The sequence below is a fragment of the Melozone crissalis genome, unplaced genomic scaffold, assembly GCF_028551555.1.
Source record: "Melozone crissalis strain CALT ecotype California unplaced genomic scaffold, PUWL_Pcris_2 ptg000006l_1, whole genome shotgun sequence".
NCBI classification, from domain to species: domain Eukaryota; kingdom Metazoa; phylum Chordata; class Aves; order Passeriformes; family Passerellidae; genus Melozone; species Melozone crissalis.
The window spans coordinates 43,591,733-43,609,206 of NW_026535784.1; the positions used below are offsets into that span (position 1 = coordinate 43,591,733).

The 17,474-nt window shown below is 42.3% G+C and overlaps 1 protein-coding gene across 7 annotated transcripts in view; it reads left to right on the plus strand.

Annotated features, from left to right (window-relative positions):
• Window positions 1-17,474, plus strand: part of EPHA5 (EPH receptor A5) — a 192,867-nt gene that overhangs the window by 225 nt on the left and 175,168 nt on the right. For all 7 annotated transcript variants that reach the window (XM_054295779.1, XM_054295781.1, XM_054295780.1 and 4 more), the window contains exon 2: window positions 14,565-14,629. In XM_054295779.1, the coding sequence (XP_054151754.1) occupies window positions 14,591-14,629 (39 nt within the window). In that variant the 5' untranslated portion in view covers window positions 14,565-14,590. The remainder of the gene's footprint in view (window positions 1-14,564; window positions 14,630-17,474) is intronic.

The following is a 17,474-nucleotide window of genomic DNA, read 5'->3' on the forward strand; positions in this document are numbered from 1 at the left end:
AAAGTGGGGCTGTGCCCACGGGAGGCGGGTGCCGCGGCGGGGATGCCGGTGGGGCAGGGGGCTCCCGGCGGGCAGGCTGGCACGGGTGGGTGTGCGCAGATGCCCGGGCACGGCAGCGGGTGTTGCCCTCTGCGGGGATGGATGTGTGCGGGCGGTGCGCACGGAGGTGCCGGCTCCCCGTGTGCCCCGGGAGTTGCACAGGTGCATCGGAGCCGGGGCTGGCGCCGGGGAGTTCGCACGGGGCAGGGGAGGCTCCCGGTGCGGAGCCCTGCGAGCGCTGGCCGCAGTGCGCTTACTTCGTGCCTTAAAACACACGTATAAAAAGGAGATGAAGCCGCGGCGGTGGCGGTGTGTAACCCGCAGCGGAGCGCGGCCGCTGGGGACGGATTTTTTTATGCCTTTGATCTCTGTGAGGCCAATGGCCAAAAACGCGTCCGGGCTTCTTGTATAGCAGGATGCTTCCAGTCTTTGAAATTGACTGGGATTTTTTTCTCCGTGCGTGGTGTGGACGCTGCTTGGGGCTTTCTTATATTTTTGGATCCGCGGGCAGGCTGTAATGTGAAAGCAATGGGTGGAGAAGTTCAGCATCTGCAGGGGATGCCAGCGGCTCGAAGCAGGCTGGCGTCGTGATGCACCGTAATTATTTGTGAAACTCCTTTAGAAGGAGGAGGAGGTATACAGGGGTTTGTAAAGGAAAACCGTACCAGAATTTCAAAGATGTGGCCTGAGGTAACCAGCTAGCTGTAATTTATTTTCGAGAGCGAGAATAATGTGAATTGCAGTTTTCTTAAAAAAAAAAAAAAAAGTGCAGAGGAAGGGGGAGATGCTGTTCCTCTGTGTACAAAGATATCTAATGTTCAGGAAGTGCATTGGTTTGGGAGATGATTGAATTGGTTTGGCTTTGCCTTGGTTAGATAACAGTGGGCCCAATCCTTCTGCCCCCATGCAATTTCAGATGATTTCACTCATGGGAGCAATGATGCTGAGATGGCGTGGCTGATTGGGAAGGGCTTTCCCTGTTCCTTACCTTCGTTTTAGGAAGCATGCTGTCCTGTGTGAGCCTGTCTGCCATGGTACTGTGCTGAGAGACCAACAGATGCTCCGAGCCCCTCTCAGGCATCCCTGCCAGCTCTCGGAAAAGCTGGATATTACTGACTGAGTCAACGGGACCATTTGCCGAGCACAGAGGTGCCTCTGCGTGAACAGGCAGCTGCAGAATAGGACTTTTACACGATAGGAAACTACTGGAAAGGATTAATGAAGCTGCCTGCAAATGGCTTTAGTGGCATCTTTACAGGGAGGTTGCGAGGGAATATTACGGTAATGACGAGCAGCGTGAGCGCTTGCTTCACGGTGTCTCTGCTGCTACTTTTCTCACTGCTGCTCTCTAATTTCCATCTCCTCAGTAAATGCAAAGCTAAAAAGCTGCTGCTAGGAGGGGTCTGGCTGTGGACCTGAACTTTTTTTCAGTGAGCGCTGTCCTTCGCTGCGAGGAGATTTATTTGTAAACAAGCGTTATTTGACAAGTGCTTCTCGCAGCGTGCCTCCTTTGCCAATTGCCAGGGAGCAGCTCGGTGCCTGGGAATGGCTCACCCTGCCATTCCATACTGCCTGCAGCGCCTGGAGCCCAGCGCATGAGCAGCCTCGGGCAGGGAAGCCCTCCTGTGCGAGCTGACACTTGTCCCCAGTTTGGTTTGAACTTGGCTGCTTCTGGGCTCTGATGGGAGAGCTTCTCCCATCCCTGGGTTGGTTCCTCGGCTGGCTCAGAACTTTACCTTTGCTGAGATGGAGGTAGCCATCTTAGACCAGTGAATAATGTTTTCAAAAGTTGGTGGTATCAGGTTTTCTGGGTTTATCTTTGATTTATTATCACTCATCCTACTCAGCGTGGGTAAACAGCTAGCCAATAACCTGTGCTGTGTAGGCATGGAGCACATCAGTAGTTGCATAGATGATGACAAATTGTCAGGATAATTTCTTTCTTTACTCCTGCATTGTGTTTTTTGTTTCTCTAAATCTGACTGTAACTCACAATGACTTCGTGAAATAAAATACATGCAGTTAACAATTCACAGTATGTGATGCTCTATTTTACCCTCTAGTGGAGGGAAGTTAGGGGAAAATGCTTTAAAAAAATCTAAGTTATGATTCAGAGGGGGAAAAAAAGTAAATTCATTGTTTTAGTTCCTTATCATGGAAGTAGCTTTTTCCATGAGTTTCAGAAGCTCCTGCCATTTTTGTGGAGAAGTAGCGAGACCTCTATCACAAATCTAGTCACCTTCATAGATCTATCCAAAAATGGATTGAAGAATATAATTGGGAAAAATGAATTAATTTTTCTCCAGTCTTTCCTGCAATAGCAAAATAAAACAGATTCTTATTTTAATCACCTTTCCTCAGTTTATGTGTTAAAAGCAAAACATGTAGTGAAAGAAGAAGGCTCAATACCATTTCATGCATTTTCAAGTATTGTTTAGCCATTATTTTTAACTCTTTAGCAGAGCTCATTGTTAAAACCAGATACTTGCTTTTTGCTTTGAGTAATGTTTAAAATTCAGAAATTAGTCCTGATGAAAATATTCCAAAGAGTGCCCTGAAAGCATAGTGCAATTTTGTGAAGTGCTGGTATTCCAGAAGTGCATGATTGCTGTAAAATGCACTCCCTATGATCATAGGGTCTGAGAGGCAGCCCTGCAATATGCCACTGGGCTTCCTGCACTGCCTTTGGTTTAAAAATGCACGTGTTTTAAATCTTTCTGTTGTAAGTACCAGGGTTTGGGAAGTGCCTTGTATAAATTATTTATGTGAAACACAATGAATGACTGATTTGGTTGAAGACTCCCCCCCTTCACCCTAAACTATACGATTTGTTGCACATCGCCCATGGATTTGAAGAGGTTTGCAAATCACATTTGGTCGTCACTTAGATGACCTTAAAAAGTGTCATGTGGGCAAATTATTAAAATAATGGAGTGTGTTATATCTGATTGCTTGTAACAAAGTAATTCCACAAGATATTTGCATAATTGTAATTAAATACAAAGTATATTTCATTTTTGGGCTTTTCAGCAGAAGTGCTGATGAGGCAGTGCTTAACAATGAAGTGTACTGTTAAGCAAATCAAAAGAAATGCAGTTTGCAAGAATAACATTGACTTAAATAGACAGAGGTGAGAAAGGCAAAATGGATCTTTGGAGTGTGTTGTGTTTGTTTTAAGACCAGAAGGATATTATTATTTTTTATGAACTCCTGCTTTGCTCCTTTCCCTCTTAATTGTTTCAGGGCTTTTTGAAGCTTGCTTTATCTCAATGTATCATTTGTTATTTCAATGAATGAATAAATGAGTACAATTAAAGGGGTGGGTCTGGTGCTGGCAAAAATAAAGGAAGGTTGTAATTTGCAAGTTATTCGTGCCAGAGCCTGAAATGAGCCTACCTGTTCTCAGTGTGTTGATTTGTGTGTGCATGTGTTGTCTCATAGTGGTATATAATTTCTGTCTCATAGCACACAGATAAATGCATATTTAGCTATAACATCACAATGTTTATCTTTAATTAGTGAATTAAGTCTTTTTCAGGAGGTTTTTTTTTTTTGGTGTAGTAAAAGCAGGTGGGAAAATAGTCTTAATTTTCATATCAATGTATATGAATTAGTCTAATGCTTCAGATAAAAATACACACTATGAGAACATTCTGCTTATTAGGTTGTACTGCTTGGCTTAGTATGTCGTGCATTCACACAGCTATAGGATTTTGTGTCATTCTGTAGGTGTTGAGTGCTGCTGGCATGCATTTGCCTTGTGCATGCAGAGCAGGTGGACACATTTCAGTGTGCTCACAGTGCCTTAAGGAGGCTGTAAGGAGTTATCAGCTCTGTATTTGGTGTATTGCAATGGTTCCCTGTGTGCTTTCCACGAGAGCAGGGCATAGCCTCAGTGCCATGTGTTTATTTTACTCACTGGAGTAGTCCCATTAACTTTTAAATTTACTGCAGTGGAATTGCTGGTATGAGGAAGGACAGCTCATGTCTAATGGTCTTTTTGGGATCTGTCTGATGTGTGATTTATGGCTTTTCAAGGGGTTTAGAATGACTCAGTCGTGGCTTTAAAATGGAACTACTATCCTTTTGACAGTAAAACAACATTTGAAACTCAGCACTTTTAAGTATATGACTAAAAGCATTGCTGCCTAATGACACGTTTTAAAAATGGAAATAAACAATGGCAAAGATTGACTCCAAGATAGTGCCTGTTTCCTTTCAAAGCTCATCTTAAAAATTGTGATAAATAGTAGAAAACAGTCAAACTGTCTCAAACAGTAACTGACTGCTTATAATGTGGTAAATTTTGATACTATAATTTGATGTATAAAGCAGCTATTTGCACATCAATATACAGAGGGGTTAATTCCATGGAAGGAAGGGAATTTATTTGGCTTGTGTGACAGATTCTTCCCCCTCCACTGTTAACTCTCCCACCACTGCCTCATTTTTTAGCTCCAGTATACAGTCCAGTTCCATATCTGCTGCTCTCTTTCTGCTAAATAAGAAAACAGAATCTTGCCCACACTAAAAATTGCAAAGCTTTTTGCAGCAGGCTTGAGGGAGGCACGGGTGGTGAGGCAAGAGCAGGATTTCATAAAATCTGGCAGAAGTTGAGAAGGTGGGACAGCTTTTGATGTGGTGCCCTGCGCTCTGTTCCTGCTGGTTTTATCCTTTATTGTTCCAAGGATTTCCATGCTGCTTCTGCACGGATCCTGGTGTCCAGCATGTGCTGAGCAAGCTCAGAGCCCTTGACCTGGGAAAGTCCATCTGAATTAGCTCAGCTCAGTGATGGTGTTGGACCCTGTTGGCTTTAGGGTCTCGAGCAGCCACGGGTCTGTTAGATCCCCGAGTCTTTCTGACTTGGAGCTGCGTTTCTCCAGGTCCCTTCCTGTAAGTGTGAGTGTGCATGTACTTGAGTGGAGATGAGCTTTAAACATTGCTCAGGGATGTCAGGGAAATTAAGCCCTGCCCCAAAATAAGAAGAAAACAAGCTCTTTTTGCAATTTAAAAAAATATTCTCACTTCCTCTTCAGGAATAAATTGAAGTCTTTATATGGAATAAGGGCAAAATGAGAGAAACCCCAAACACACACAGATTGGTCACTTTGTAGAGGCACGGAATTTCTTAGTTAAGTGCTTGCTTTTATGGAGGAAAAAGTACTCACTCAGCTCTTCAGTAGGTACTCAGCCTATTACTGTCCATTAAAAAGGTTTAAAAAAGAATGTTGTTCTTCTAGTAAAACATGTAAACGCAGAATTGAAACCTGTCACAAATGCACCTTTCTGAGTAACCATAAGTGCTGCTGAGAGATGAGGCCTCATTTCAACCCAATGGACTTGACTGGGTATTTTTCTTCACTCAGACAGTGGTGCAGAAATACTATGTTATTTATTGCATTGGAACGAACAAATTTTTTTCAACTTTCTCTTCACTAAATTGGTTTTCTTTGATCTCTGCTAGAAAAACTGATGTGTATTTAAAAAGCTTGTAGAGAATTCTCTTTCCTCTGAAAATATATTTTATTTTCAAGGTGTGCCTGTTTTTTGGCACAGGCAGAATGGAGAGCTGGATTGTCCTTTGTTGTGCCTGTCCCTCACTCGGCTCTGTGACTAGCTGGACATTGAAGTGACAGGTGAAAGCATTTCCTGCCCCAGCTGCTTTCACAGCCAGCTGTATTGGCAAACCTGAGCACTGGCCTTCAGTAGCTTAAGCTCTCTCCAGGGATTTGTTACCCTTTGAGTTGTCTCTTTGACCTATTATATCTCTCACAGTCTCAGTTTTGGTATTTGCTATCTCTTTGGTCAGTGCATTATCTGAACCTCTCCGAAGGTTTAATGCACATATCCTCTTGGAGGTGGAAAGCAATTATCCCTGTCTCCTGCAAGGAAGCTGCTCCAGAGCAGGCAATCAGGAGGAGGAGATGCGAGCACTGTGATCCATGGCACCTGGCTGCTGCTGGGTGTAGTAGGTGATAGGTGGGTGGCTGTTTGCAGAGATGCAGAGCATATTGCCTGCTGTGGGCAAGGATGCTGCTTCTGCTTTACAGAGAGGGCTGAAGATGCTTTGGGCCACAATAATTGCCATAGGAACATTTCAGTGGGTGCTGTTTCACCGGGAGTGGGGTTGGTATGAAAACATGCTCCTTTTCTCTCCCTCTTGCCTGGCATTTGAGTTGTGCAGCAGGTGTGTTAGGAGCACTCTGACCAGGTAGAGGTGCTCAGATGACCACTGGCTGGAAGGATGAGTGATGCCTCCTGGAGAAGGTGATGCTATGACAACAGGTCTGGGAATTCCCCTGTGAGCTGATCTGGCATCCCTGAGGAGGAAGGGGATCCCTGCTCCTTGTCTTCCCGCTGGCAAGCTCCTGAGAATCTGTTCAGCAAACTGTGCATGGACAGCAAACAGCACCCTCAGAAGCTGAGAGCTCCTCGGTGTAGGTGGCTGTGTAGCAGGTATTGAACTTGTAGGAGAGGGGATAGAACCCTGGGCTTGCAGGTTTTCATGTCATTTTGGTGCAGGGGGCAGTATTGAAGTGTTTTGCCAAGGTGTTAACTACTGGGTTCTCTAGCTTGGATCACTTCAAGTTAGAAAGAGATCAGAACAACCAATTCTGTAATTCCCAGAGGGGATAGAGGAACACCTGAGAGAAAATCAATTATTCATCATCAGTAATGAGCATTTCTTGATGCTTCTGAGTGGACTTGCATCACTTCTTAAACTGTTTGTCCCAAAACAGTGAAACTACTTGGGGAAATTATCTACATACCTGCTTTTTAAAGATAATTTCTAAAAATAACGCAGTCATTTTGGCTTATCCATCCTTGCTTTACTAATACTCAAAAGCAAATTCTTACTAAAATGTGTTGACAATGTGCTGTTCCCACTAGCTACCTCCACCCTCTTCCCTCCACAGAAATAGAAGGGATAAACTGTCAACCCCCCTGCAAAGCCAGTAGATCATTTTAAACATTTTTTTCCTCCCAAATGCTTGCTAAGCATTATGTCAGTTCCTCTTATTTTCTACTTGAATGAATTCAGTGGCAGCAGAGTAGTCATTATTTTTAACAGGAAGGCTTTATTGGTGGTGGACAGTGATGTCTTGCAAGTCCACTGGTGCTGAAAGCTGACAGCCTTGCCAGGCCTGGATCTACCTGTGCCAAATTTCTTCAGTTTAGATGTATGCATAACAGAAATTGATCTCAATGTCTTTTAGGACACCTTTTAGGAACAGACACCACAGAGACTGTATGGCTTTTAGTTGTTAATTTAGGGAAGGAGGTGAGATTCCATCTCAGCCCTGCTAGCAGGTGTTTTGATTGTGCTGAGAAGGTGTTGGGGTGCTAACATTCAGCTTGACTCTGTGTGTGCTTGATGAGGTGCTAGCTTTAAGCAGGGACTTGAAGAAATTGCCTCCTTCAATGGCTGCAGATGCTTTGACAGTGGTTGGAGGCCCTGATCTGCAGGACAGCACTGGTATTTTGTTTCTCCATGCGGGCTGGTTGTCAGGTTGCAGGTGCTGGTTGCATGTTGCTTTCAGTGGAAGCTTCTTTTTCTTTCTTCGTGGTAAAGTGATACTTGCCCAGATGGTTACTCAAAAACGTGGTGCTGCAGCCAGCTCAGAAATCTGCTCTTGTGTTGGTACAGTGTTGTTTCCAGTGAATTTGATGAGTGAGAATGGAAGCATTTTCCTGGCTTTCTTCACAGTGAATAAACCCTTTTCAGTTAAATGGTGATTTTGGTGGGAATAGGAGTGTCTACCATTAAAGAAAAGCAAAACATTCCTGAAGTTTTTAAGTTTCCGGGTACTTTGGTGTCAGGCTAATCCAACCACTTTCTTCCATTAAGTAATGTATGGTGGGAAGAACAAATGACTGCCTCTTGTTTTGACTGGAAATTTTTGTAAGGAAAAACTCTGCAGTTTTCTGGTTGTTTTAGTGGGTCAGGTTATCAAAGTGAGCTTTGGGTCTCCCTCCCTGGTGCTACAGCTGGTTCTATGCACGTGGGGAAAAAATGCAGCCAACCTGAAGAACTTTGTCAAAGGGCAATATTATTTCCTTGTAAACAGTGTGTTCAAGCAAATTACAGACGTAATGCAGAAATTACTGGATTAATTCTCTAGTTGGTGTTATGATTGCAATTGTCCATCTGGCCTTAAAAATCTATGAATCTGTGATGCAGATTCATTTTGGCTCTTGCTATAAAAGGGAATCATGATAACTTGGATCAGAATGAAGCCAACATAATAAAATATAAATCTGCAGTTAATATTAGTTTGCAAGTTCATTAAGTAGTGTATACTTTCCTCCTCCAGTGGGCTATAAATAATAGGTTCTGCTACAGCTTGTACTCTGATGTAGCTTATTTCCACTGATGGAAATATTTCAGAGGCTCTTGCTTCTGTGTGTTTTGTCCCTACTCAATGTAGCTAATTAATTCAAGGCATCTACTCCCTCATGACCTTGATTTCTTTCAAGAGTTAGATTTTTTTTTAATTTGTTTTTGCTTTCATGGGTTATTTTCGACTTTCACTTCTTGGAGTACCTTGGATATATACTTTTTAGAGAAACACTTGGCACAACAGGGAAAACTGTTGGACAATGAACGAACTGCAGGAATGAACTGCAATAAAATCAGCAAAGATTTATGAAGCAGGAAAACTTTGACCCATTATGATGATGATGGATGAGTCCTCTGCTGTCTATGTGTCTTGCTAGCGCTGTGAGCCCTGGAAGTACTGGAGGAAGGACGGGGGTGTAAGCATTGTAAGGGGAAACGAGCCCTGTTAACGATGATGCTGCCAGCTGTGCCCCCTCCTTTGGGTGGAGGGGAGTAAAGGCATGAAGCTTGGTGGAAAGTCTGTGATGCTGTTCTTCTGATGACCTGAGATGAAGTCTCAGGTCAGATGAAGACCTCACAAGGGCTCTTCTGAGACCTTCTGATGGAGTGCAAAGCGCTGCTGTCACATCTTGTCCTGCACCTTGACCCCCATCCCGCAGAAGGTTTCACCTCGTGCTTAATTGTCAGTGAGTGTTCCTGTGAGAAGTTTCTTTAAATGCAGTTGCTCCCACGAGCTGTGAGCGTTGGGTCAGAGCTGGGGCTGCCTTGACCGCCCACAGAAAGGTTGGAGGTACATTGTGTCCTGCAGCGTGTGTGCCAAGGGGCCAGGAGCCTGGAGGAGGATGTAGGAGCATGGCCTTCTTTCACAAGAGACTTCAGCTTCAGGCTACTGAAAATAACATTCACATTCCTGTTCAATTTGTAACAATTTTATTAAAGAAGAGTTGTCCTTCAATTGTTGAAAACCAGACATTTTTATTTAAGTGTTAACTTTTGTTTCAGTTTAGTTAGTGTTAGTTGTTTAGAAATGTGCTACTTTAGAACTCATGTGATGTCTTGAAATATCTATGCAGGCATTCAGGAAGGTTTCTTTACTCCTATTTGTTTTGTGATGGAAGGTGGTTTTTAGGGTCAAAGAGGATTTTATTTCCCTCCTGTTTTAGGTACATTTCAGTGGGATAAAATAAAAAGAGATTCTTATGGTTTTACATACAGCTTTATCATGATAGAAATTCCATCAGCTTTTGCTACCCCAACCATTTTGCTTATTCTAGAGCTCTTAGTTAGGGTATACTTTGGTAGAGGATGCCTTGTGGGAAACCTTAGCTTGCAAATGGTGCTACTGAAGAGCAGTATTATTCTAGTCTATGATGTATTGGAAATTAGCTCAAAGACCATGTCAACTCTGGAGAATTCAGTTTTTGTATGCCTACAGAGGTGAGCAGTGAAGGATTTCCTGGAAGATCTTTAGATACTGAAATGGCAGGAGGATGTGTAGCTGGTAGGATCAGAAATACTCAATGTTCTAGACTGTTGGTGGGGCATTTTTGATTTTTAGCTTGGGCATTTTTTTCCCACTTGAAATTGGAGTGAAGGAAAAAAAACCCCAACACTCCAGATGATCCTGCTCTAGCCTAGAGCCAGAAGAGCCATGTCACTTCAGTGGTCCATGAATTGGTGGCTCCTACTTCAGGCATTGTACCATCATTTTAAGCCTGTCCTGCTTTCTCCTGGGCAAGTTACTGCTGCCACATGTTTTAGGTGGCTGTGCCAGTGGGGAGCTCTGCTGTGCTGGGGAGAGTTGGTTTAGATCAGTGTTGAATTTCATGTGCTTCCTCTCAGACCCAGTCCCTGTGTAGCCATGGTTAAGCTGCTCAATGCCAGTTGTATGACCATGACAAGGACATCTGAGTAAAAAGCTATATCCAGGCTCCCTGACAGAGATTCCCAAGTGAAAAACCACTATTAATTCACTAGCTAGAGTTCAGGGCAAAGGTTTAGATCACGTCTGTTTTTACTCTAACTTGATTGCTCACCTGTAGTAACCAGCCTGTCAGAGAACAAGAGTGTATGCAAACTCCCCAGGCTATTATTCTGTATTAAAAAAAAAAAAAAAGGAGCTGTGGTATGACTTTAGACTTAATCATCATTTATCCTACCCTGAAGGCATGGAAGTTAATGATGATATAGATCTGTGTGGTTTTGTGTTCCCCTTGACTGAGCATTAGAAATAATTAGGGCTTGTGGGATGGATGCGCTGATGGTGGAGATGAGCAAAAAATAATATATATTAACTTCCAAGTTTGCTGGCAAAGATACAGGTGCTAAGTGTGTGCTTATGGGGTCTGAGGTCTCTTGCTTTTTTGTTGAGGTAAAACTAGCTGGTGCTGATAGAAAGGAAGTGGGGATAAAGGACTTCGGTTATTTTGGAGCTTTTTACAGTTATGGGCCAATCAAAATTGTTACTAATTTCTGAATAGATTTTTTTTTCTTGAGCATGATTAGCTCTGCAGTATCCCAAGTGCTCCTGGGTACAGCTCTGGGTTATGCCCATGGAGTAGGCAGTGCTGGGGCAAGTCCAGGAGTCACACAGGAGCTGGCCCTAGACCTTTTGAAGCGTGCAAGCCTTGCACACATAGCTGATGGTGTTCCTGAATTACCTCCTTTGGTGTCCTGAGTGTTTGGATTACTTGGTTATTCAACAGCCACAGCCAAATACATGCTGACAGTCATCACAGGTTGAATAGGGAGGAATGGTTCTGTTCCTGTTTTCCTCTGTTCCAGGTGTCTATTTTACCTGCTTGCTCACCGATTTTTTTCCCCCAGCCTGGCCAAGTAGCATTTTTTTTTATAAAAACAATTTCAGCAAAAATCATGTTCCTGCCAGGCTGGAAGGTGGTGGGAAGAGAGGTGGTGCTGAGCCTGTCTGGGCTCGTGCAGTGGGACCAGTGTGTGTGTTCCAGTGACCTCTGGGCAGGGCAGGACAGGAAGGCTGCCTGAGAGAGCATTCCCAAAGCGTGCATAGCATCCCTGCCATGGGAAACTCCTGCACCTGGGCTGTGGGAGGAAACACCCCCCCCCCCTTGGAGTGGGGGATGCTGGGGCCCTGTTTTGGGGCTGCATTGGGGTGGGGTAGTGACCTGCAAATGCTGCAAGTGAAGGACAGACATTCCCAGTGACATTTTGGGAGGCTGATGCTGATGGAGAAGGTGCAGACACCTTGTATCTCAACAGAGGAAGTGACAATTTGTGTTTATATGCTAGAATTTTGGGGCTTCTCAAAGCAAAACATCTCTTGGAGGTGGTCCTTGGAGGTGGTTTAGGTTACTGGCTACATATATTCATCAGAGTAGATGGATGCAGTGCCGTGGTTCAGATGCTGCAGTGTGGAAGCAGCCCTGAGCAGGGCAGGTGATAGCTGCTCATGGGGCAGTCAGTGCCTGCTGTCCTTACAGCCCCTCAGAGCCTTTCTGAGCTGTGCTAGGAGCCCCTCTGCTCTCCACAGCAGCCCAGAGCCAGGGACAGCTTCAAGTCACTTGTCACTTTTGCCTTCCTGGCACATGAGTTTTGAGTTACTGCATGGTGCCCATCAAAAGGTGTAGTCCATCCTATTTATTTATGCAGAATGCAAGAGGATACAAGAGGAATTGAGTCTTTTCTAGCTGGGGATTTGGTATTCGTCTCTGCTAGCTGACTCACTAGTCAGAAGATTCCCACTGACTTGACTTAGAGTTGAATGGGCTGTATTATCTTTTCATATGCAGAAAATTATTTTGAATTGGAAGTTAATAACAGCAATTTAAAAATTGTCATTGATAGAAAGATAATACAATATTTAGTTGTATCATGTTCTTTTTATGATCTGATGTTCGAATAAAGCAGTTTTTCTGCTTTTTCCTTAATTAGTGTGTCATGAAGAAGCTTGTGACATCAAACACAGCATCTAATTACATTCATTAGTAGCATCTCCAGGACAACTTTTAATTAAGTTGTACAATGTAGATCAATACTTGTTTTGCATCCATTGCAACTTAACGACAGGAATATACTGTTCTGCACAGTTTAATTACAGTGATTGTAATAGAAGGAATTTGAGCAAACCTGCCATTTTAGCAACTTCACTGCTGTCTCTTGCTTTATAAATAGTATACAGTTATAATATGGGACGTGTTGTTTATGTGTGTCTTATCTTGAAGAATATTTTGAGGTCATTCTTTTTATCCTAAGAAAATATAGTGTAGCTCAGGAGCACTTAGATGGCAGTGCTTGGCTTCAGCTGAAGCAGAAGAAATTAATGGCCATTTTACCTGAAGACTTCATAAGGGGAAATGCTGGGCATGACTGGGTGATGTATCTAGTGCTAGGTGATAGCAGTAGCTTTATTTTGCACAGACTCTGGGGTGGAAAGCCACCTGATTGTATGTTTACTTACTGTGAATACAGTCCAGTGTAGTCTCTGAGTATTGCTTCCACCACATGTCCTGTAGTTTGGTAGCACTGACAGCTTCCAACTGTTTCTGCTTTTGGCAGGAAAAAGCAATCCAGAAATGAAAACCCTGAGCCACCAAATGTGTTCTTTGCTCAACATCACAAAAATATACTTGACCAGGCAGAACATGTTATGCCTTGTGGTAGTGTCCTGCAATAATACTTGTATACATTGTGAAAATACCTGGATAGGCAAATCACTTTTAAGATAAGTGTTTGCCCAATCTGAGAACTGTGTTTTATTTTTTGTGTTTTGGCCTGATGTTGTGTACAAAGGACTACAGCAGTCAGCCTTCAGTGCAGTACAATGATCAAGACCAAATTGATTTAGAGAACTTTGGGTTTTTTTCCAAAAGAAATCAGTTGCTTAGCCTTCCTTTGTTTTTAAATATTCCTTAATATTTTGAAGGAGCAAGCTTTGCAGTATAGTACTTCTGGATTTTCTTAGTATGCCTCCATAAATGGTGTAACCCTGAGGGTTAGTTATGATACATGCCTTCAAATTTGTGCTTACAACCTGTTTGGTTTTTTCTCTATAGCAATCTTTAAGTACCTACATCATTGCAATTCTAAAGAAAAGAGCACAAAACCTCAGCACCCATTTCAAACTTGTTCTTGGTCTAGATAATCACGTGCTGGATAGTCTTGAAAGTCCAATTACCAAAACTTCCAGTGAGATTTTTAAAGAGCACACAGGGTGGAGGTCAGGAATTGAAGACCCGGGGAAGTCCCTTCCTTTTCAGGAAGAACATGAGTACAAAAAGTGAGGTCTTATGCAAACAAATATACTGAGAGAAGTGAGTGTTGTAATCAGATGAAGTGTGCTATTAAGGTAGACAAAAGTTACTCCTAAATTGAGATTTTGGATGACAATTGATGATTCAATCTTCTACCTAGGAGATTTAGAGCCCTGGGTGCAGGAGGTAAGAGCTCAGCACCAGAAGCTGCCACTGTTTTTCTTAGCTGACTTAAGTTTGAGTGGATTTAGTCACTTCTCACTTTTTACCCAATATTTCCGGTAATAAGAGAGTAAAAAAATGTTACAAACTTGGCAATAGTGGTTTTTTTGCTCTTTAAGGTAAATTGTTGGTTTTTGTGTGTAGAAGACAAAAGATCCCTTGCATAGCTTATAATGAAGATGTCAAAGACTTGGAGGAAATGTGGAAGAGGAAGAAAATTATAGATTGCTGATGAAATTAATAATTGCACATTTAATACTTAAAAAATTCTTGTTTCATTTTTGTCCTGAGGGCCTGATTGTGCCAAAAAATACATGCCACCTTAGAAGAAATGTGTGTATAAACTTGCAAAGATGTTTGTGAGTGTATATTTTTACCTATATACTGTATGTCTGACATATACATGTAAACACAGAGTGTGCGTGATGTACTTATTCCCCTGGCAGGTCAAGGTCCTAAGAATGTGCAGGATCTGGATTTTGCAGAAGTTCAGTGCATTTGCAACTTGGTTTCTGTGGCAGATCTCAAAGGAATAAGCTAATGGATAGAGAGAATTGTTTTCATTGTATGACCTCATTGTTAGAGGAGTTATTGCATTGTTATTTTGCTTTACAGAAATTCAACTTCCTTGGTTAATTATAAACAGTTTGTTTACCAGAGCCATCCATACCTTGAAATATCTGCTGAAGTTTGTAATCAATCCATGTTCTTTAACAGTTTTTTTCTTTTATTTTCAGTGAATTTGCTGGACTCACGTACAGTAATGGGGGACCTAGGATGGATAGCCTACCCAAAAAATGGGGTAAGTCTCTGCTGTTGTTTTCTTTCTCTCTCCCAGATTATACTAATCGTTTCCATTAGGAAAGTAGACAACTGGGTTTAAAAACTCTCTAGAGTGATTTGTCGGCAATGGAGGGAAAAAAATAAATACAACAACAAGCTGTGACTGAAGAAATGGAGCTGTACGGCTAGGGAATTGATTTATTTATGCAGCAGAGCCAACCACAAGTATTAAAAAAATAATCATGAGTCAGCCTCCACACTCCTCCCTCCTCACCAAGAAAATCCACGAGGTTATTTAAATTTCTCTTCAATTATAAATTCTTGGGTTTTTTCTTGAGCCTTTGCAGTAAATGTGGAAAACAATTTTTTGGAAGTTAGCTTCTGAAGAGCAAGATGTGGAAGATCATTGTTAGCTTTAAATGAACAAGGCTGTTCACAAATGCATCGGTAGAGTTCTGGGACCTGATAACACTGGAACAGGAGCTGAGTTCTAAGCACCTTGAAGAGCCTCTGTCCCTTACCATTTCCTATATTAAGAGCTGTTCAGCCTCAAGAGGAGACAACTGAAACAACAATGTCTGTGAGTGCAGGGAGGGTGCCAAGAGGATGGAGCCAGGCTTCACTCACTGCTGCCAAGCGATAGAACAAGAGGCAGAGGGCAGAAACTGATGCACAGGAAGCTTCACCTGAATGTGAAGAACAAGTTGGTTATTGTGTGGGTGATCATGGGTTATTGTGTGAATAACAGGTTGCCCAGAAAAGTTGTGGAATCTCCCTCACTGAAGATACTCAAGAACCCTCTAAACACAACCCTGTGCCATGTGCTCTGGGGTGGCTCTGCTTGAGTAGGGAGGTGGGACCAGATGACCCACTGTGGTCCTTTCCAACCTTACCCATTCTTGTGATTCTGTAGCTGAAAGAACCTGGCCTAATTTTATACTTGAAGTAAATAGTAGAGTTTAAATGCATTAATACCCTCCAGTGTATCTGCTTGACCTGACTGCATCACACGAGCAGTCTTGGCTGTGACTTTGGGTCTTTGGTTTGGGGCAATGCTGTGCAATGCTGTACTGTGACAGAGATTTGGTGCAGTCTTGAAAGATTGATTTCTGCACCATGCTGGGTATTCCTGTCAGTTCCTGAAAGCCATGAGCACTGTGTGAGGTTAGAAAGCATCCTAAGTTAGAAATGCTGCATGACTGAGCCCTCCAACAGAGCAAGTCTCAGGAATGTGTTATTCCAGTTTTAGTCACCAGATGAAACAGACTGCATAATTGTCTTGGATTCCAGTTGGATTGTTATATAGATGGTGTTTGTATAAAATTCAGCCAACCTTGGAAAAAAAAATATATATTAGACAGTAAATTAAAGTCTGGCTTTCCATATATTCTGTGTGGATGAAAGGTTGTGGAAATGGCAGCCTCACTTGGACAAGCTGCATGTTTACAGGCACTGGTTACAGCAGGAATGTGAAAGCTACACAGGGATCTGATTTTATTTTCAATTCATTCCAAGATCTAATCCTGTTAGGGTTAGTTTATAGCCTTTTTTTTTTTTTTTTAATCTATTGATTTAAAGCTGAGAATAAAACTTACTCCACTTGCTTGTGTGGCCATCAGAATGGCTGGTGCCAGATATGCTGGCAGAGCAATATTTTGGTGCCATGGTGCACCATAAGGATCCCAATATCCAGTACCCAATATTCTTAAGGGATGGTTTTATTTGTTTTTAAACTTTTTTAACATCTTCTGGTATTTTTCCTGCGGTATAAAGCCCAGTTCTGGTGTATCCCAATGCCCCTAAAAGAATATCCGTAGGAAAACGGGGCTGAGAAGTTCAGAATACTTCTGAGTCTGTATGTGTAGATGAGTAAATCAAAAGCTAACTATCCTATACATAAGCCACAACTGTATCTTTTCATTATTTAGGGAAACCTTTCTATATTTACAAGCTCAGTTTCCAAAGAGCACATCAAAGTACACTCAGGAATGCCAAATTAAAGGTTACTGACTCAATAGGGAGATTTTTTTTTTTTACCTTAATTAAGTTCTGCTTTGTGTTTAAAAGTGAATTAGGCAGTTGGTTTTCAAATTTCCAGAAATCTTATCTTAATCTTCTTTGTTTTCATGGGACATTATAAAAATCCAGGAGGTTAGTCCAACTGTCTTTATTTTTTTGTCTAATATATTTGCAGTATTTTACGAGCACTGAAAAAGGTCTTTCCAGAGTTACTTCTCTAATTGCTATTTCTGCTCTGCAGTCAGCCACGCTGCAGTTACACACTCTTTGCTTAATTTTTTTTTATCTACCAAATATTAGTATTTAAAGTCACTCTTTCTTCAGGATTTGAATTTGGAAAAGGAGGGAGCTTTAACTGTCATCTGATATAGGCGTTCTCGTGTGTTTTGGGGCAGTCTCATACGAATTTGTTACCTCAGGATGTTCTCCTAGGGAAAATTTTCAAGGTCCCTGTATCTGTCTGCACAGTACCCCCTGAAGAAAAGGAGCAAGAATGTCAGGATGTGTCACACTTTGCTGTGCCAGAGTGTGTAGATACAAACCACGTTCTGAAGTAAGCTTTTTGAGGCATGGTGTTTCGCTGTTGCTGTGAACAATATCCTGTGGAGTGCAGTCACTATTCAACAGTGGTGCAGTTCCAGCTGAAGATACATTGGTTTTCTTCCAGTGTTGCTGCTTCTCCACTTGATTTTTATTATAATCTTAGCAGAACATAAATACTTTTCTTAGAACTGTAAGTGCTGGAAGTAGGAGACTGTAGCGGGGCACAGTTGCTGTTAAAGAAAACAAGTGTTTAGTATTTGGCATTGTATGGGAGTGCTTGCGAGAAATTATCTTTGTACCAC